Genomic DNA, 18,744 nt, shown 5'->3' with positions numbered 1-18,744 from the left:
GGTGTCTCAGGCTAGACCTTGTTTCAGCAACTGGAGACCATCCCCATCCCCCCTTCTCCTCCTCCCCACCCCCTCTCCCCCACCTCCCCTTCTCCCCGTCACTCCACTACCCTACACCTCTCTCTCCACTCCCCTCTCTCCACTACCCTTCCCCTCCTCCTCACCACCCTTCCCCTCACCACCCCTTTTCCCCCTCTCCCCACCTCCCCTTCTCTCCCTCTCTCTCCCCTATCTACACCCTTTTATCCAACACCCCCATCCCTCCTTCCTGCTTTCCCCACCCCACTCTCCTCACCCCACCATCCTGCTTGCTCCCTCTCCCCAACCCCATCTCCTCACCCTCCTTCCCATTCTGCTTGCCCCCTTTCCCCACTCCTCTCCTCATCCCACTTACCCCTTCTCCTCACCCCCCTCTCCTCAGCCCCCTCCCAATCCCGCTTGCCCCCTCTCTCAATCCCCCTCTTCCCAACCCCCTCTGCTCAGCCCCGCCTTCCCATTCCGCTTGACCACTCTCCCCACTCCTCTCTCCCCACCCACCTTCCCCCCTTCTCCTCACCCCTCTTCCTCCCTCTCCCCACCCCCCACACCCTTCTTCCCATCCTCCTCTCCCCAACCACCTTGCCCCTCTCCTCACCTGCCCTTCCCCTTTCTCCCCACCACCTTGCCCACTCTTCCCCTCTTCCCATCCCCTTTTTCACCCTCTCCCCACCTCCTTTCCCCCCACCTCTCCTCCTCCCACAAGTTGGCGAACTGTTGGGAGTCCTGTGTCGCCTCTCTCTGGCAGACCTGCCACTATTTAAAAACAAACAGGCATCTAACTGGTCAGCGTCTGGCCTCCCCACGTGGCGAAGGCCCCCGGAGGGTGGCCCCGAGAGAACCTGTGGAATGGCCAATGGTTTGCAGGAGCAGGTCCTGATTGCTTTCTGTTGCAGCCTGATCTTGGGTTTAGGTTTTGGATACAATCTTACAGTGCAGGAGGAGGCCGTTCGACTGTGGGTGGCACGGTAGCACAGTGGTTAGCACTGCTGCTTCACAGCTCCAGGGACCTGGGTTCAATTCCTGGCTTGGGTCACTGTCTGTGTGGAGTTTGCACATTCTCCTTGTGTCTGCGTGGGTTTTCTCCAGGTGCTTCGGTTTCCTTCCACAGTCCAGCGATGTGCGGGTTAGGTTGATTGGCCATGCTAAAATTGCCTGTTACGGTCCTGAGATGCGTAGGTTAGAGGGATTAGTGGGTAATATGTAGGGCTATAGGGGTAGGGCCTGGGTGGGATTGTGGTCAGTGCAGACTCGATGGGCCAAATAGCCTCTTTCTACACTGTAGCGTTTCTGTGGTGGTTTTCTATGATTCTATGCTCGTACTGGCTGCAGAAAATAGCCACCAATTAATCCAAGTCCCCTGCTCCTTCCATAGCTCTGTCATGTTCTCCTCTCTAATACTGATTTGATTTGATCTCGGTAGCTGAAATGCCAAATTTCCTGAGGAAGTAGAGGCATTGGTGAGCTTTCTTAACTATAGCATTGGCGCGGAGGGACCAGGACGGGTTGTTGGTTATCTGGACACCTAGAAACTTGAAGCTCTCGCATGTGCAGTTGATGTTAGCTACATGGACTTTAGCAAGGCCTTTGACAAGGTACCGCATTGTAGGTTGTTGCACAGGTTTAAATTTCAGGGGATCCAGGGTGAGTCACCAAAATGGATACAAAATAGGCTTCTTGACTGAAGCCAGAGGGTGGTTGTAGAGAGTTGTTTTTCAAACTGGAGGCCTGTGACCAGTGATGTGCCTCAGGGATCCGTGCTGGGCCCACTGTTATTTGTTATTTATATTAATGATTTGGATGAGAATACTGAAGGCATGGTTAGTAAGTTTGCAGATGACACCAAGATTGGGGGCAGAGTGGACAGTGAAGAAAGTTATCTCCAATTGCAACGGGATCTTGATCAATTGGGCCAGTGGGCTGATGAATGGCAGATGAAGTTTAATTTAGATAAATGCGAGGTGATGTATTTTGGTAGATTGAACCAGGGCAGGACTTACTCAGTTAATGGTAGGGTGTTGGGGAGAGTTACAGAACAAAGAGATCTAGGGGTACATGTTCATAGCTCCTTGAAAGTGGAGTCACAGGTGGACAGAGTGGTGAAGAAGACATTCAGCATGCTTGGTTTCATTGGTCAGAACATTGAATACAGGAGTTGGCACGTTTTGTTGAAGTTGTATAAGACATTGATAAGGCCACACTTGGAATACTGTATGCAATTCTGGTCATCCTAATATAGAAAGGGTATTATTAAACTATAAAGAGTGCAGAAATGGTTTACGAGGATGCTACTGGGACTTGATGGTTTGCGTTATAAGGAGGGGCTGGATAGACTGGGATTTTTTTCTCTGGAGCATAGGAGGCTTAGGGGTGATCTTATAGAGGTCTGTAAAATAATAAGAGGCACAGATCAGCTAGATAGCCAAAGGTAGGGGAGTCTAAAACTAGAGGACATAGGTTTAAGATGAGAGGGGAGAGATACAAAAGCGTCCAGAGGAGCAATTCTTTCACACAGAGGGTGGTGAGTGTCTGGAACAAGCTGCCAGAGGTATTAGAAGAGGCAGGTACAATTTTGTCTTTTAAAAAGCATTTAGATAGTTACATGGGTAAGATGGGTATAGAGGGAAATGGGCCAAACGAGGGCAATTGGGATTAGGTTACGGGTTTAATAAAAGGGTGGTATGGACAAGTTGGGCCAAAGGGCCTGTTTCCACGCTGTAAACCTCTATAGCTCTATTTCCACTTGGTCCCCATTGATGTTGACAGGGACATGCCCTCCATTACACTTCCTGAAGTCGATGACTATCTCCTCCGTTTGGTCCAATTCCTTTTTGAAAGTTCCTCTTGAATCTGCTTCCACTGCCCTTTCAGTTGGCGATGTCCAGATCACAACACACTGCAGGAAAGAATTCCCTTCACCTTGGGTCACATTGTTTCCCCAATCAACTTAAATCTGGGTCCCAGCATTACTGCATTCCGGTCCCAGCGGGAGACGGATTTGATTAAGAATCAACTGCAAAGTATTTCATGTAATTTCCTCCAGCTTTCTCATCTTAGTTCTTAAAGGCAGTGACTGCGATACCCTCCCCACCACAGGATCATAGAAACAAACAAACCCACCTGCAAGTTCCCCTCCAAGCCACTCACCATCCTGACTTGGAAATATATCAGCTGTTCCTTTGCAGTCACTGGGTCAAAATCTTGGAATTGCGGAAGTAGGCCATTCAGTCCATCGAGCCTGGACCAATAACAATCCCACCCAGGCCCTACTCCTGTGACCCCAAATATTTACCCGATTAATCCCTCTAACATACACATCTTTGGACACTAAGGAGCAATTTAGTATGGCCAATTCACCTAACCTACATATCTTTGGATACTAAGGGACAGTTTAGCATGGCTAATTTACCTCACCTGTACCATACTTGGGGCTGTGAGAATGTTCAGCTGTTAAAGTTTTGCGGACAAACCTCACCTTGTCCTCACTGTGGGCTCGCAAGGACCAAATAGGCAGCAAATGGTCCTGATCTTGTGACCAGGAGACGTAACCTTGAGCTGTTTCCACTGTTCCCCTTATCCTACCATTCCCCCATCCCCAAGCCCATGCTGCCCCATTCCCCCCCCCACCCCTCTTCCTCACCCAGGAACTGTTAACAGTGGTTAACACTGCTGCCTCACAGCGCCAGGGACCCGGATTCAATTCCTAGCTTGGGTCACTATCTGTGTGGAGTCTGCACGTTCTCCCCATGTCCCCGTGCTAAGTTGCCCCTTAGTGTCAGGGGGACTAGCTAGGGTAAATGCATGGAGTTATGGGATAGGGCCTGGGTGGAATTGTGGTCGGTGTAGACTTGATGGGCCGAATGAGCTCCTTCTACTGTGTGGGGATTCTATGATTCCAAGAGACGGGACTTTATGGGCTCATTTATTCCAAAACCGTAAAATCCCGCCCAAGATTAGTGGATTTTTCCATGTTCCACCCCTGTCCAATTCCAGTGACAGGCGGGATGGTAAAATTCTTGCCATGTTGTCCAATGATTTGCCTGCTGGGAACATGCATGACCAGAAGGGAATGAGTTATCATCCGCATCCAATGGGCAACACGACGGCTATTGGTTAGCACTGGCTCCTCACAGCACCGGGGACACGGGTTCAATTCTGGCCTTGGATCACTGTCTGTGTGGAGTCTGCATGTTCTCCCCGTTCTATGTGGGTTTCCTCCGGGTGCTCCTCTCACAGTCCAAAGATGTGCAGGTTAGGTGGATTGGCCATGCTAAATTGCTCTTTAGTGTCAGGGGGACTAGCTAGGATGGGATTATGGAGAGAGGACCTGGGTGGGATTGTTGTCAGTGCAGATTTGATGGGTCAAATGGCCTCCTTCTGTAGTGTAGGGACTCTATTGTTCTATGATTCTAGATATAGAGCAATGCTCATTCTATCATAAGTTTGGTATGTGCGGGATATTACTCGTCCCGAAACCGTAAAATCCCGCCCGAGGTCAACGGACCTTTCTGTTGTCAGTCCCGTTGCCCGCTCCGATTCCTGTGGTGGGCGGACAGGTAAAATTCCGGCCGTGGTGTCCAAAAATTTGCCTGCTGGGAGTGTGCACGACATGAAGGGAAGTGGGCGGGGGGAGGGATCTTATTATCCGCAATTAAAGAGTTTTTCAAAAGAAATTTCTGCTTTAAACCTTCTCTACAAACGTGGCAGCCAGTTGCTGCTGAGTGATTCATCGCTGCCAAGATAGCCTCCATCACAGGCACCGTAATGAGGGAAAGTGTTTGCAATGGAAAGTGTGTAATCTGTTAATTAAACTTATCCCCTTCTGATGCGAGCATGTGTCTGACGCTCTGCTGCTAATCGGGAGCCCGCTCTTGCATGTTGACCTGGATTTGGTTCTGTTCTTTTACTTTAAGTTTACTCATTTGCACTGGGAGCTTTTTCCTTTGTACATCAAAGAGTTTAGTCTTGTTGTGGGGAGGCAGACCTCAGTGCAAAGTGCTGGGAAGAGCCCCAGTGCCCTTGACTTCTCATGACTTTAAGCTGAGCTTTGACTCTCTCAGTCTTTTCTCCCACTGGCGGTTCTCCCTCTCCTCCCCAGCCCGTGCTAGCATGGACTTGATGGTTCAAATGGCTTTGCCCTGTGCCGTAATGACTTGATGACTGTGGTTTGGTGCACCGCACTGTTAGCCAAGTCAGTGATGATCCTTCAAATTCCCCCAGTTTATTTAGATAGGCAGACACTTCAAAAATAGACCTGTCCAGCGTTCTGGGCTTCACAGAATTGTTATGATGCAGAAGGAGGCACAGGGGTTAGCGCTGCTGCCTCACAGCACCAGGGACCCAGGTTCGATTACGGCCTCAGGTGACTGTGTGGAGTCTGCACGTTTTCCCCGTGTCTGCGTGGGTTTCCTCCGGATGCTCTGGTTTCCTGCCATGCTCCAAAGATGTGCAGGTTGGTTGGATTGGCCATGCTAAATTGCCCCTTAATGTCCAATCATGTGTAGGTTAGGTGGATTGGCCATGCTAAATTGCCCCTTAGTGTCAAGGGGACTAGCAGGGTAAATACGTGGGCTTTTGGGGATAGGGTGGGATTGTTGTTAGTGCAGGCTTGTTGGGCCGAAAGGCCTCCTTTGGCACTGTAGGGCTGTTGATGTTGTCTACATGGACTTTAGTAAGGCCTTTGACAAGCTACTGCATGGTAGGTTGTTGCATAAAGTTATCGAGGTCTATAAAATAATAAGGGGCATAGATCAGCTTTCCCAAAGGTCGGGGAGTCTAAAGCAAGAGGGCATAGGTTTAAGGTGAGAGGGGAGAGATAAAAAAGTATCCAGAGGGGCAATTTTTTCACACAGAGGGTGTTGAGTGTCTGGAACAAGCTGCCAGAGGTAGTAGTAGAGACGGGTACAATTTTACCTTTTAAAAAGCATTTAGACAATTACATGGGTAAGATGGGTATCGCGGGATCTGGGCCAAATGCAGGCAATTGGGATGAGCTTAGAGATTTAACAAAAGGGCAGCATGGACAAGTTGGGCCGAAGGACCTGTTTCCATGCTGTAAACCCCTATAACTCCACGACTCTATGTAGGGATTCTATAGAGGCCATTCAGCCCTTCATGTCTGCACCAATTAACAGTGCTGCCCCATTACTCGATGTGACAGCTTAGTGCACATTGAGGACCCTGTTTGGATTCCAAGGTTTTTCCATTTCAACAACAAAATATGAACTTTGATAATGTGAGGAGGCTCCAGTTAACCCGTTCCTTTGCATTGTTTCTTTGTTCAGGCAGCAGCCCCTTGGACAGTCCGCGGAACTTCTCTCCCAACGCCCCGGCACACTTCTCATTCGTGACCTCACGAAGGTAAGGGTGGGTTTTGCAACGGGGAGTGGCGGTTCAATTGATTCTCTCAGACGGGGACCAGGAGACAACAACTTGCGTTTATATAGTGCCGTGCCGTGACCAAAACGTTGCGCGAGACATGTCAGAGGGGCACTATCAACCCAAATTTGACTGAGTCACATGCAGAGATGTTAGGAACAGGTTTGACCAAGGGGTAGATCTTAAGGAGTGCCTTAAAGAAGAAATGGTGGAGAGGGGATTCCAAAGGCATTTGAAAGCCCGACCTTAGGTGATGGAGAGACAAAAGCCAGGGGCCAGAATTGGAGCAGCACTGCGAGGGTTGGAGGAGGATACAGAGGTGGAGAAAGATGAGGCCGTGGGGGAGGGAGGAATTGAAAAGTTGGGATGTAGGTGGACAGGGAGATGAAGTAGATGAGCAAATGGAGGGTTTGGTGAGCAGAATTTGGCGTGAGTTAGGATATGGACGGCAGATGTTTTGAAGGGTACAATGTGGGCCAAAACGGCGTTGGACTTGGTGAGTCTGGCAGCATGGTGGTTAGCATTGCTACCTCACAGCGCCAGGGACCTGGGTTCGATTCCCGGCTTGGGTCACTGTCTGTGTGGAGTCTACATGTTCTCCCCATGTCTGTGTGGGTTTCCTCCGGCTCCTCTGGTTTCCTTCCACAGTCCAAAAGCCGTGCTGGTTAGGTGCATTGGCTGTGCTAAATTCTCCCTCAGTGTACCCAAACAGAGTGTGGCGAGAAGGGGATTTTCATCGTAACTTCATTGTAGTGTTAATGTAAGCTGACTTGTGACACCAGTAAATAAACTTTAACTTAAAACGTTAAACTTTCAAACTTTAACAAAGGCATTCATGGCAAAACAGGTAGTGGCCTAGTGGTGCTTTTGCTGGGCTAGTAATCCAGAGGTCCAGGGTAATGCTCTGGGGACCCAGGTTCGAATCTGACCACAGCAGATAGTGAAATTTGTATTCAGTGAAAAAAGCTGTAATTAAAAATAAAAGATCATGAAACCATTGCTATAAAAACCCATCTGCTTCCCTTTAGGGAAGAAAATCTGCCGACCTCAACTGGTCTGGCCTACATGTGACTTCAGGCCCACAACAACGTTGCTGCATGGATGGCATGATAGCACAGTGATTAGCACTGCTGTCTCATAATGCTGGGGACCCAGGTTCAATTCCCAGCTTGGGCCACTGTCTGTGTGGAATCTGCACATTCTCCCCGTGTCTGCGTGGGTTTCCTCCAGGTGCCCCAGTTTCCTCCCACATTCTGAAAGATGTGCTGGTTAGGGGGAATTGGCCGTGCTAAATTCTCCCTCAGTGTACCCGAACAGGTGCCGGAGTGTGGCAACTAAGGGATTTTCACAGTAACTTCATCGAATCCCTACAGTGCAAAAGGAGGCCATTTGGTCCATTGAGTCTGTACTGACCACAATCCCACCCAGGCCCTATTCCCGTAACACCACAGATTTACCCTGCTAATCCCCGTGACACTAGGGTCAATTTAGCATGGCCAATCCACCTAACCCGCACACCTTTGGACTATGGGAGGAAACTGGAGCACCCGGAGAAAATCCATGCAGACGTGGTGAGAATGTGCAAACAGACAGGTTTAAAAAAAAGGGCAGCATGGACAAGTTGGACCGAAGGGCCTGTTTCCATGCTGTAAACCTCTATGACAGTGACCAGCCTGATAAGGCTGGAATTGAACCCAGGTCCCTGGCACTATGAGGCAGCTGTGCCAACCACAGTGCCACACCAAATTTTATTTTGCACTCTTTCCTCAGAATTAGATGCCAGGTTGCAGTTGTGCTCAAAGCAGCCAGTGGCATTGTTTTTGTGTCTGACTATGTTCCTTAATTTCTGTCTCGGCAAGAGAGCCCAGCATGCACTGGAAACGAAACGAAATTGGGTCAACGCCCTCCTTTCGATCATTGTACTGAGCAGGTTCGCGTGAATACAAGATGCCTACTGCACACTGGTCTTGCTGCTGTACTGTGATACTCAGGAGGGATAAATGACAGCTGTGCGTTCCAACGTGACAGAATTAATAAAATGTAGAACGTTGAAATGTATTTGTGAGTGTTTGGGGAACTTCAAATGTAGGACAGTTGTCTCAAGAAGCTAATTAAACTTTCCAAACCCTGACAGTTAACAGATTGATCCTTAACATGGTGTGTGTGTGTGTGTGTGTGTGTGTGTGTGTGTGTGTGTGTGTGTGTGTGTGTGTGTGTGTGTGTGTGTGTGTGTGTGCGTGAGAGAGACTGTGAGAGTATGTGTGTGTGCGTGAGAGTGTGTGTGCGTGAGAGAGAGTGTGTGCGTATGTGAGAGAGCTTGCATGAGAGGATGTGCGCGTGTGTGTGTGTGCGCGCGTGTGTGTGTGTGTGTGTGCGCGCGTGCGCGTATGCGTGTATGACTGAGTGTGAGGGTGGTGTAGATGAGTAAGTGTAAGTGAGGTTGAACTGTGAGCTATAATCATTGAGCTATATTTGGTATGGAACACTCAAATACATGACAAGAGAGAAAGACTTGCGTTTTCCACAGTGCTTTTCAGCCAATGGAGTACATTTTGAAGAGTATTATTCACTGTTGTAATGTAGGAAATATGACATCAATTGTGCACAGCAAGCTCCCATTACAAAACAATGGAACAAATGCCAAATTTCATTTGTTTTTAGATATTGGCTGACGGCCGTAGTATTAGAAGGTTGGATGGAGAGAAATTTGTTGAGTGTATTCAGGAGGAATTTCTCATTCGTATGTGGATGGCCGACTAGAAAGGGGGCAAAACTTGACCTCCCCTTGGGAAATAAGGAAGGGGAGGTGACAGAAGTGTTAGTGAGGAATCACTTTGGGACCAGTGACCATAATTCTATTAGTTTTGAGATAGCTATGGAGAGCGATAGTTCTGTCCCAAAAGTTAAAATCCTAAATTGGGGCTAGGCCAGTTTTGGTAGTGTTAGGCAGGAATTTTCAAAATTTATCTGGGGGAGTATGTGGGAAGGCAAAGGGACATCTGGTAAGTGGGAGGCTTTCAAAAGCGTGTTAACCAGGGTTCAGGGTAAACACGTTCCTCTTAGAGTGAAGGGCAAGGCTGGCAGAAGTCGGGAACCCTGGATAACTTGGGATATTGAGGCCCTGGTCAAGAAGAAAGAGGCACATGACATGCATAGGCAGCTGGGATCAAGTAAATCTCTTGAAGAGTATAGGGGGCGTAGGAGTGGAGTTAAGGAAGCAATCAGGAGGGCAAAAAAAGGGGAACCAAAATTGTTTTGGCAGATAAGGCATCCAAAGAGCTTCTACAAATACATAAAGGGCAAAAGAGTAACAAGCGAGAGAGCAGGGCCTCTTAAGGATCAAAGAGGTCATCTATGTGTGGATCCACAAGAGATGGGTGAGATCATAAATGAATATTTCTCATCAGTATTTACTGTTGAGAAAAACATGGATGTTAGGGAACTTGGGGAAATAAATAATGATGTCTTGAGGACTGTACATATTACAGAGAAAGAGGTGCTGGGAGTCTTAAAGTGCATCAAGGTAGATATATCCCTGGGACCTGATGAATTGTACCCCAGAACGTTGTGGGAGGGTAAGGAGGAAATTACGGGTCCCCTAGTGGAGACATTTGAATCATCGATAGTCACGGGTGAGGTGCCTGAAGATTGGAGAGTGGCAAACATCGTGCCTTTGTTTAAAAAAGGCTGTAGGGAAAAGCCTCAGAACCACAAGCCAGTGAGCCTCACATCTGTGGTGGGTAAATTGTTGGAAGTTATTTTGAGAGACAGGATCAATAGGCATTTAGAGCTGCAAGGACTGATTAGGGACAGTCAGCATGGCTTTGTGAATGGAAAATCATGTCTCACAAATTTAATTGAGTTTTTTGAAGGGGTAACCAAGAAGGTAGATGAGGGCAGCGCAGTTGATGTTGTCTACATGGACTTTAGCAAGGCCTTTGACGAGGTACCGCATGGTAGGTTGTTGCATAAAGTTAAACTTCACGGGATCCCATGATCCTAAAATCCCTTAGTCACCACACTCCACCACCTGTTTGGGTACACTGAGGGAGAATTTAGCCCCTAACCAGCACATCTTTCGGACTGTGGGAGGAAACCGGAGCCCACGGAGGAAACCCGCGCAGATTCCACACAGACAGTGACCCAAGCTGGGAATCGAACCCGGGTCCCTGGCACTATGAAGCAGCAGTGCCAACCACTATGTCACCGTGTCCGCCCCAGTTACACCTCAGAGAGTTGGCTGGCCCTCATGCACATTGCCAGCCGTTGATTGTAGATGTATGACTGCAGATTGAGGGGCGGACTGTTCGACTGAAGGAGCGTCACCACATCACATTCAAATCCACGCCTGTACATCGGTGAGCGATGGTTTGCTTTGTGATTAAATAGCTGGCAATCTGGCTGACTCCCCTTACACTCCCTCGTTACTGTGCAACAACACAGAGGCACAAACCACAGCCCCAAAGGTTGAGATTAGAACCTCCGAGAGAATATCAAAGCCTTTGAGCACTGTTATAATTTGTTATCTGATGTTTGCACCCCAGGCGCATCATGCGGTGATTAAGCTCAGAAAGCTGCTCTGTGTCCAGGGTGGGCGCGTGGCGGAGTTTTTAACTCAATGCCTTTTTTATTTTCTGGTCTCATTTCTCGACGTGTTGTTGCTTTAACCTGTTTCTTTCCTTGCAGCCATGGTCATCGCACTGACAGGTAACTCCAGTCTGTGTTGTGGCTGTGTAAGGTCTGACCCTGTGCTCAACTCTGTGAACTGGCTGAAGGTGGCAGCCTCGTGGAACATGTGGTCAATTGGTTCTTTCTGTTGATGTCACGTGACCAGCCTTCCCTCCAGTTAATTTCTCTTGTTTGTATGTGTGTGTGCGCATTTATGTCTGTGTGAGTGTGTGTGTGTTTATATGTGCCTGTGAATATGTGTGCTTGTATGTGTGTGTGTGTGTGTGTGCGTGCGCGCGTGTGCATGTGTGCACGTTTATGTATGTGTACATGGATTTGTGCATGCATGTGTGTGTGCATATGCATGCATGTTGTATATGTGTTTCTGTGTATGTGCGTGTGTATGTGTGCATGTGTGTATGGTGCTTATATATGTGTGTGTGTATATGTGCATGTGTGTGTATGTATGCACATGTCTATGTGTGTGCGTGTTTGCATGTGTGCCTTGTTTGTGTGTGTGTGTATATGTGTGAGTGTGTGTTTGTTTGTGTGTGTGTGCCTGAGTGAGTGACTATGTATGAGTGTGCATGTAAGTGCACGTGTGAAAGTGTGTGTGTGTGTGCATGTGTGTTGATTTGCGTGAGTGCGGCTGACTGAGTGTGCGTGTGTTTGTCTGTGTGCGCCTGTGCGGCTGAGTATGTGTCTGTGTGTGTACGTGTGCTTGCATGTGTGCGTGTACATGTATGAAAGTGTGTGTATGTGTATATTTGCATATATGTGTTTATGTGTGTTTGCATGTGTGTGCGTTATGTGTGCGTGTCTGTGTATGCATGTGCATATACATGAATTAGTATATATGTGAGTGTGTGTACACATGTACATGAGTTTGTGTATACGTGAGTGTGTGTGTGTGTGTGCGTGTGTGTGTGTGTGTGCGTGTGTGTGTGGGAGTGTGTGTGATGCATGTTAACTTTTAATGTATTTTGCTTTGAAGATTAACAAATTGGCAACTGAACCAGTTTGAAGCAAAGCCCAGCACAAATAAGGAAAGATTTGTCTTTCAGGATATCAGAAAGCACCTTCCAGACAATAAATTATGTTTGAAATGTTGGCCACTGATGTATTGTTCCAACCACGTCAGACAGTTTACACCAGGACGGCAATACAAAATGCCTGAATAATCTCTTTAGCGATGGGGAGTAAGGGTGAACATCTTCAAAGGTGTGCCATTGGGATCATTGACCTCACAGAGCAGACAGGGCCTCAGTTTAATACCTCATCCAACAGTGCAGCACACCTTCAGCGCTGCACAGGAAGTATCAGCCCCGGCATGGTTCCCAAGTCCCCTGTCAGGGCAGCACTGTGCTGCCCAGGAAGTGGCAAACGGTCTCAGCGGAACGCTGCTGAACTCTTCAGGGAAGGGGAAGATACTCTATGATCCAAAAGTGGGCACAGTGGTTAGCACTGCTGCCTCACGGAGCCAGGGACCCGGGTTCGATTCCCGGATTGGGTCACTGTCTGTGTGGAGTCTACGTGTTCTCCCTGTGTCTGCATGAGTTTCCTCCGGGTGCTCTGGTTTCCTTCTACAGTCCAAAAGACGTGCTGGTTAGGGTGCATTGGCCGTGCTAAATTCTCCCTCAGTGTACCCGAACAGGTGCCGGAGTGTGGCAACTAGGGGATTCTCTCAGTAACTTCATTGCAGTGTTAATGTAAGCCTACTTGTGACAATAAGTATATACACACACTGCCGCTTACTTGCCTGTTCAACATTTCATTCTAGCTAGCAGGCCTTCCCCCAAAGAAGACAACATGGAGTCCCAGGTTCTACCCAACCCAAATTTAATGCAAGCTTGTCACAGATTCTGGGATGTCTTGTGGCACAGTGGGTAGGGTCCCTACCCAGGGCCAGTGGCACTGGGTTCAAGTCCCACTTCAGGACTTAATGGTCATGGAAGTATATTCATAATTTGGCCAGAAAGGTCGATTATCATAGAATCAGACAGTGCAGAAGAGGCCCTTCAGCCCATCAGATCTGCACTGACACATCAGAAACACCTGAACTCCCACCTAACCCCATCTGCCAGCACTTGGCCCATAGCCCTGAATGTTACGACGTGCCAAGTGCTCATCCAGGCATCCCACCTCCACCACCCTCCCAGGCAGCGCATTCCAGACCCTCACCACCCTCTGGGTAAAAAGGTTTTTCCTCACATTCCCCACCCCCACCCCCCCCAAACCTCCTGCCCCTTACTTCTAACTTGTGTCCCCTCTTTAACTAAGGGGAACAGCTGCTCCTTATCCACTCTGTCCATGCCCCTCATAATCTTGTACACCTCGATCAGGTCGCCCCCTCAGTCTTCTCTGCTCCAGAGAAAACAACCCAAGCCTTAACAACCTCCCTTCATAACTTCAATGTTCCATCCCAGGCAGCGTCCTGGTGAATCTCCTGTACACCCCGTCCAGCGTGTTCACATCCTTTCTATAATGTGGCGACCAGAACTGCGCACAGTGCTCCAGCTGTGGCTTCACCAAAGTTCGGTACAACTCCAACACGACAGCCTTGCTTTTGTGATCTATCAGCCTGTGTCCCCAATAAGTCTGATGGCAGGCAGTAAGAGTGGGAGAGTTTCCTGGTAAGCCATACTGTGGAAGGCAATGGCAAACACAGCAGTGCTTTGCCAAGCGCAATCATGGACCATCCAATGGACCATCGCCAACATCCTTTTAGGGCAATGAAGGAGTAAAGTCATAAATTCCATAACAATGGGGAGAGAGGGGTTCAAATGAGATCTTTGTTGGATTCAATGCTCCTCTTTACAATGACTGGGTTGTGTTGCCAATTGGCTGTTCTTTCCAATATTCGGGGACATAGGTTCCCCCCTCCTCCCACCCCAACTCGCACAGGGGGCAGGAATCCCTCCACCGCACTGTGTGCCTCTACCCTGTAATGTGAGGAGTCAGCCATCCTGAGGGAAGTCACAAAATCATTTTCCAAAGAGCTTTTCCCAATTCACACTGGCAAACAAGCAAAGCTTTGACCGGAGGTGTGTGCAGACAGTCACTGGAGGGATTCCTACCCCACAATGCTGACTGTGTGTGTGTGTGTGTGTGTGTGTGTGTGTGTGTTTTTGCTCTTTTAAATGCTGAAACTCAGTCCCTTTCAGAGAAGCGGAAGGGAGCATTGTCTCATTTACAGAAGCTGTGACTCTATGTGTCCACCGTGAAATTAGCAGAATAAATTGGCTTGACTTAAGCTCAATAAATATGTGAAAATTTTGCCATTTAAAGCCACAGGATAGTGAGACATCGTTAAAGGTCTAATATCTCTTATTTAAAGGGAAAATCAAATTTTCTATCCTGATGGATGGTCACATCCCAAAATGAATGGCAAACCTGCTAAATCTCCCTTTATCATTTGAGTTTTTCATTCTGATGTGGAGACTCTGACTGGGGCGGCAAAGTGGTTAGCACGGCTGCCTCACAGCATCAGGAACCCCGGGTTCGATTCCCAGCTTGGGTCACTTTCTGTGCGGACTCTGCACGTTCTCCCCATGTCTGCATGGGTTTCCTCCGAGTGCTTCGGTTTCCTCCAACAGTCCAAAGATGTGCGGGCTAGATGGATTGGCCATGCTAAATTGCCTCTTAATTCCTTTACTTTCAAAAATGTATCTATTCTTGTCTTAAAAACATTCAATGAGGTAGCCTCAACTGCTTCACTAGGCAGGGAATTCCACAGATTCACAACCCTTTGGGTGAAGAAGTTCCTCCTCAACTCAGTCCTAAATCTGCTTCTCCTTACTTTGAGGCCATTTCCCCTAGTCCTAGTTTCACCCACCAGTGGAAACAACTTCCCTGCTTCTATCTTATCTATTCCCTTCATAATCTTATATGTTTCTATAAGATCTTCCCTCATTCTTCTGAATTCCAATGAGTATAGCCCCAGTCTACTCAGTCTCTCCTCATAAGCCAACGCTCTCAACTCTGGAATCAACCTAGTGAATCTCCTCTGCACCCCCTCCAGTGCCAGTATATCCTTTCTCAAGTAAGGAGACCAAAACTGTACACAGTACTCCAGGTGTGGCCTCACCAGCACCTTATACAACTGCAACATAACCTCCCTGTTTTTAAACTCCATCCCTCTAGTAATAAAGGACAAAATTCCATTTGCCTTCTTAATTACTTGCTGTATAGTGTGTTTCTTGCACACTATATAGACAAAGCATAACGTTCATAGAGAAGGAAAGGAGAGGGTGCAGAATGTAGTGTTACTGTCATTGCTAGGGTGTAGAGAAAGGTCAACTTATTACGTGGTAGGTCCATTCAAAAGTCTGATGGCAGCAGGGAAGAAGCTGCTTTTGAGTCAGTTGGCATGTGACCTCAGACATTTGTATCTTTTTCCCGACGGGAAGGTGGAAGAGAGAATGTCCGGGGTACGTGGGGTCCTTAATTATCCTGGCTGCTTTTCCGAGGCAGCAGGAAGTGTAGACAGGGTCAATGGATGGGAGGCTGGTCTCCCGTCTCGTTATCCGAATCTCGTTATTGCTATATCCAGCCGCCTCTTGAATACATTCAATGTTTTGGTATCAACTACTTCCTGTGGTAATGGATTCCACAGATTCACCACTCTTTGGATGAAGAAATGTCTCCTCATCTCCATCCTAAATAGTCTACCTCAGACTGTGATCCCTGCTTCTGGACTCCCCCACCATGGGGAACATCCTCCCTGCATCTACCCTGTCTAGCCCTGTTCGAATTTTATAAGTCTCTGAGATCCCACCCCGCCCCGCTGCCATTCGTCTGAACTCCGGTGAAAACAATCCTAACCTAGTCAGTCTCTCCTCATACATCAGTCTGAAAATCTTGCTATTGGAAATGTCTTTCAACGTCTGTCTGAGTCTAGAAAAATAACAATTCTCGCAGCTGCCATTGTTTGCCTGAATTGTGTACCCTTCAGGAATGCAGTCAACTTTCAGCTAACCTTCAGCCTTTTGAGTTTTGAAATGTAATCAACCTAGCAGCATTAGTTAATCCCTACGGTCCAGCATTTAATTGTAATTGCAAATGCAGAAATATCTCAAAATGAACTCTTTGCAGAGACTGAAGCAAATAGGCCCAAGCATACACAGGATCTCTGACCTACTTTGGTTCATGGTGGAGGCACTGATCACTTCTGCATTTTTGTCCATTGATTAAAGAACAAACAAAGTACAATACAGCACAGGAACAGGCCTTCGGCCCTCCAAGCCTACACCGATCATGTGTTCCTAACTAGACCATCCGTTTGTATCCCTCTATTCCCAGTCTGTTCATGTGGTATCTAGATAAGTCTTAAAGGATCCTAGTGTGTATGCTTCAACCACCTTGCTTGGTAGTGCATTCCAGGCCCCCACCACCCTCTGTGTAAAGAATGTCCCCCGCATATCCGTATTGAACCTTCCCCCCTCCGCTTACCTTGAACTTGTGACCCCTTGTGTTTGTCATTCTGACCTGGGAAAAAGCTTCCAACTGTTCACCCTATCTATGCCCTTCATAATCTTATAAACTACTATTAGGTCGCCTCCTAACCTCCGTCTTTCCAGGGAGAACAACCCTAGTTTACCCAATCTCACCTCATAGCCAACATCCTGGTAAACCTTTTCTGCACTTGTAAGACTAAGGCCAGACTGGCAAGAGGTGTCCAACTAGCTATCAATGTGGTTTAGCTGCCAAAAAGGTGAAAGGGTGTTGCAACTTTAAGGCTTAAAGGGACCACACACACACACTGTTGTTCAGAATGTTTCCTATTTGTGTTTCCAGGGCAGATGGACGTCGATGGTCTCTTGCTTCCCTGCCATCCTCGGGGTACGGGACGAACACTCCCAGCTCCACAGTGTCTGTAAGTGTTACCTCTTTCAAGTTTGCTCGTTGAACACTGGTTAGGAGCTGGAGATGGTCGCTGCCATTGTTGTGTTGTTCGATGTGGGCCGAGCACCCACACGATGGGGCTTTCATCCAATCACAACAGCAGCAGTTTGCATTTATATGACGCCTTTAAACAGAGTATAACATGCCAAGGTGTATTATCAACATGAAGTGGGACTCTGAGCCACAGAAGGGGAATGTTAGGGACAGGTGAGGGAAAGCCTGTTCAGAGAGGTCAACACACACCTCATAGCTTTATGGTTTCTTTTACAATTAAGCAAAACATCCTGCCCTTTATACTCCGGTGCCCTTCCCTCCCCACCCTCACCTCTTGCCCCCTCCCCTCTCTCTCCCTCCCTCCCCCCACTCCCCCTCCCCCCATTCCCTCTCCCCTTCCCCCTCCCTCCCCCTCCTCTCCCTTCTCTCTCTCTTCCTCCTTCCTTTCCCTTTCTCCCCCCTCCCTCCCAACCTACCCCCTCTTTACCTCCCCCCCGGCACTCCTCCCCATCCCCACTCCTTGCTCCCCTCTCTCCCCATCCCTCCCCCTCTCTTCCAATCTCTCCCCTTCCCTCCACCTCCCTCCATAGCCCCACTCATCCCCCCTCCCCTCTTCCTCTCCCCTCCACTCCCCATCTCTCCCTTCCCCCTCCTCCACTCCCTGCCCCCCCTCCCTCTCCCCTTCCTCCCCCCCTCCCCTTTTCCTCTCTCCTCTACTCCCTCTCTCTCCCTACACTCTTCCACACTCCCTGTCCCCCCCTTCCCTTCTGCCCTCCATCTCCCCCTCCTCCTCCCTGTCTTCCCCTCCCCGTCCCTCCCACAGCCCTCCTCCCTCTCCCTAGAGCCCCTCCCCCCTTTTCCCCCTTCCCCTCTCCCCTCTCTCTGCTTGAGATAAACGCCACCAGCCATTTTGAAAGCTCTGCACTTGTTTTAAATGATTTATCTTCTTGGTTATTCCAAACCCTTTCATCCCTAGTTTCTCATCACTTGATACTCCAGCACGGTGGCACAGTGGTTAGCACTGCTGCCTCACAGCACCAGGGACCCAGATTTCGATTCCCGGCTTGGGTCACTGTCTGTGTGGAATCTGCACATTCTCCCCGTATCTGCGTGGGTTTCCTCTGGATGCTCCAGTTCCCTCACAGAGTCCAGAGATATGCAGGTTAGGTGGATTGGCTGTGCTAAATTGCCCCTTAGTGTCAGGGGGATTAAATATATGGGATTACGGGAATAGGGCCTGGGTGGGATGGTGGTCAGTACAGACTCAATGGGCTGAAGGGCCTCCTTCTGCACTGTAGGGATTCTGTGAATGAACCAGGGCTGAGAGTTTTAAACGAATAAGACAGGTTGCAGGAACCTGGCTTGTCTTTTGTCGAGTTTGGAAGATTGACGGACAATTTGATTGAGGTGTTTAAAATGTTGAAGATGTTGCGACAGGGTAGATACGCGGAACGCATTCACTCTGACGGCGGGGGGGCGGTGGGGGGGATTCAAGAGGGAAAGTGTCTTACAAGGTTCAGAGATCCAGGCTATACAGGAGGGAGAATCAGAGAGCACTTCTTCACACAAAGTGTATTATAAATCTAGAATTTCTCCAGCCCTGGGGAAATTGGAGATTGCAGGCTCGAAGGGCTAGATGGCCTACTCCTGCTCCTATTTCTTATGTTCTTATGACTAAAATGAAAAGATTTTGTTGGATAAGGCTGTCATTTCCTGTCTTTTTCTTGTAATTTTCTTTGTTCTTTTGGGCAGTTTTAGTTCAGT

At 48.5% G+C, this 18,744-nt stretch overlaps 1 protein-coding gene across 5 annotated transcripts in view; it reads left to right on the top strand.

The window, feature by feature from the left end:
- The window catches only part of LOC145361081 (microtubule-associated serine/threonine-protein kinase 1-like), a 178,538-nt gene that overhangs the window by 76,730 nt on the left and 83,064 nt on the right, over positions 1 to 18,744 (top strand). For 3 of the 5 annotated variants that reach the window (XM_080216663.1, XM_080216662.1, XM_080216661.1), the window contains 3 exons: positions 6,321 to 6,396; positions 11,101 to 11,121; positions 16,879 to 16,957. In XM_080216663.1, the coding sequence (XP_080072789.1) occupies positions 6,321 to 6,396; positions 11,101 to 11,121; positions 16,879 to 16,957 (176 nt within the window). The remainder of the gene's footprint in view (positions 1 to 6,320; positions 6,397 to 11,100; positions 11,122 to 16,878; positions 16,958 to 18,744) is intronic. The other 2 variants (XM_080216665.1, XM_080216664.1) reach the window with 1 other exon arrangement.

This window comes from Carcharhinus amblyrhynchos, chromosome 33 (assembly GCF_965287045.1).
Source record: "Carcharhinus amblyrhynchos chromosome 33, sCarAmb.v2.hapA, whole genome shotgun sequence".
NCBI lineage: Eukaryota > Metazoa > Chordata > Chondrichthyes > Carcharhiniformes > Carcharhinidae > Carcharhinus > Carcharhinus amblyrhynchos.
Note: the sequence above shows the minus strand (reverse complement) of the source record. Positions and strands in the feature narration are given on the sequence as shown.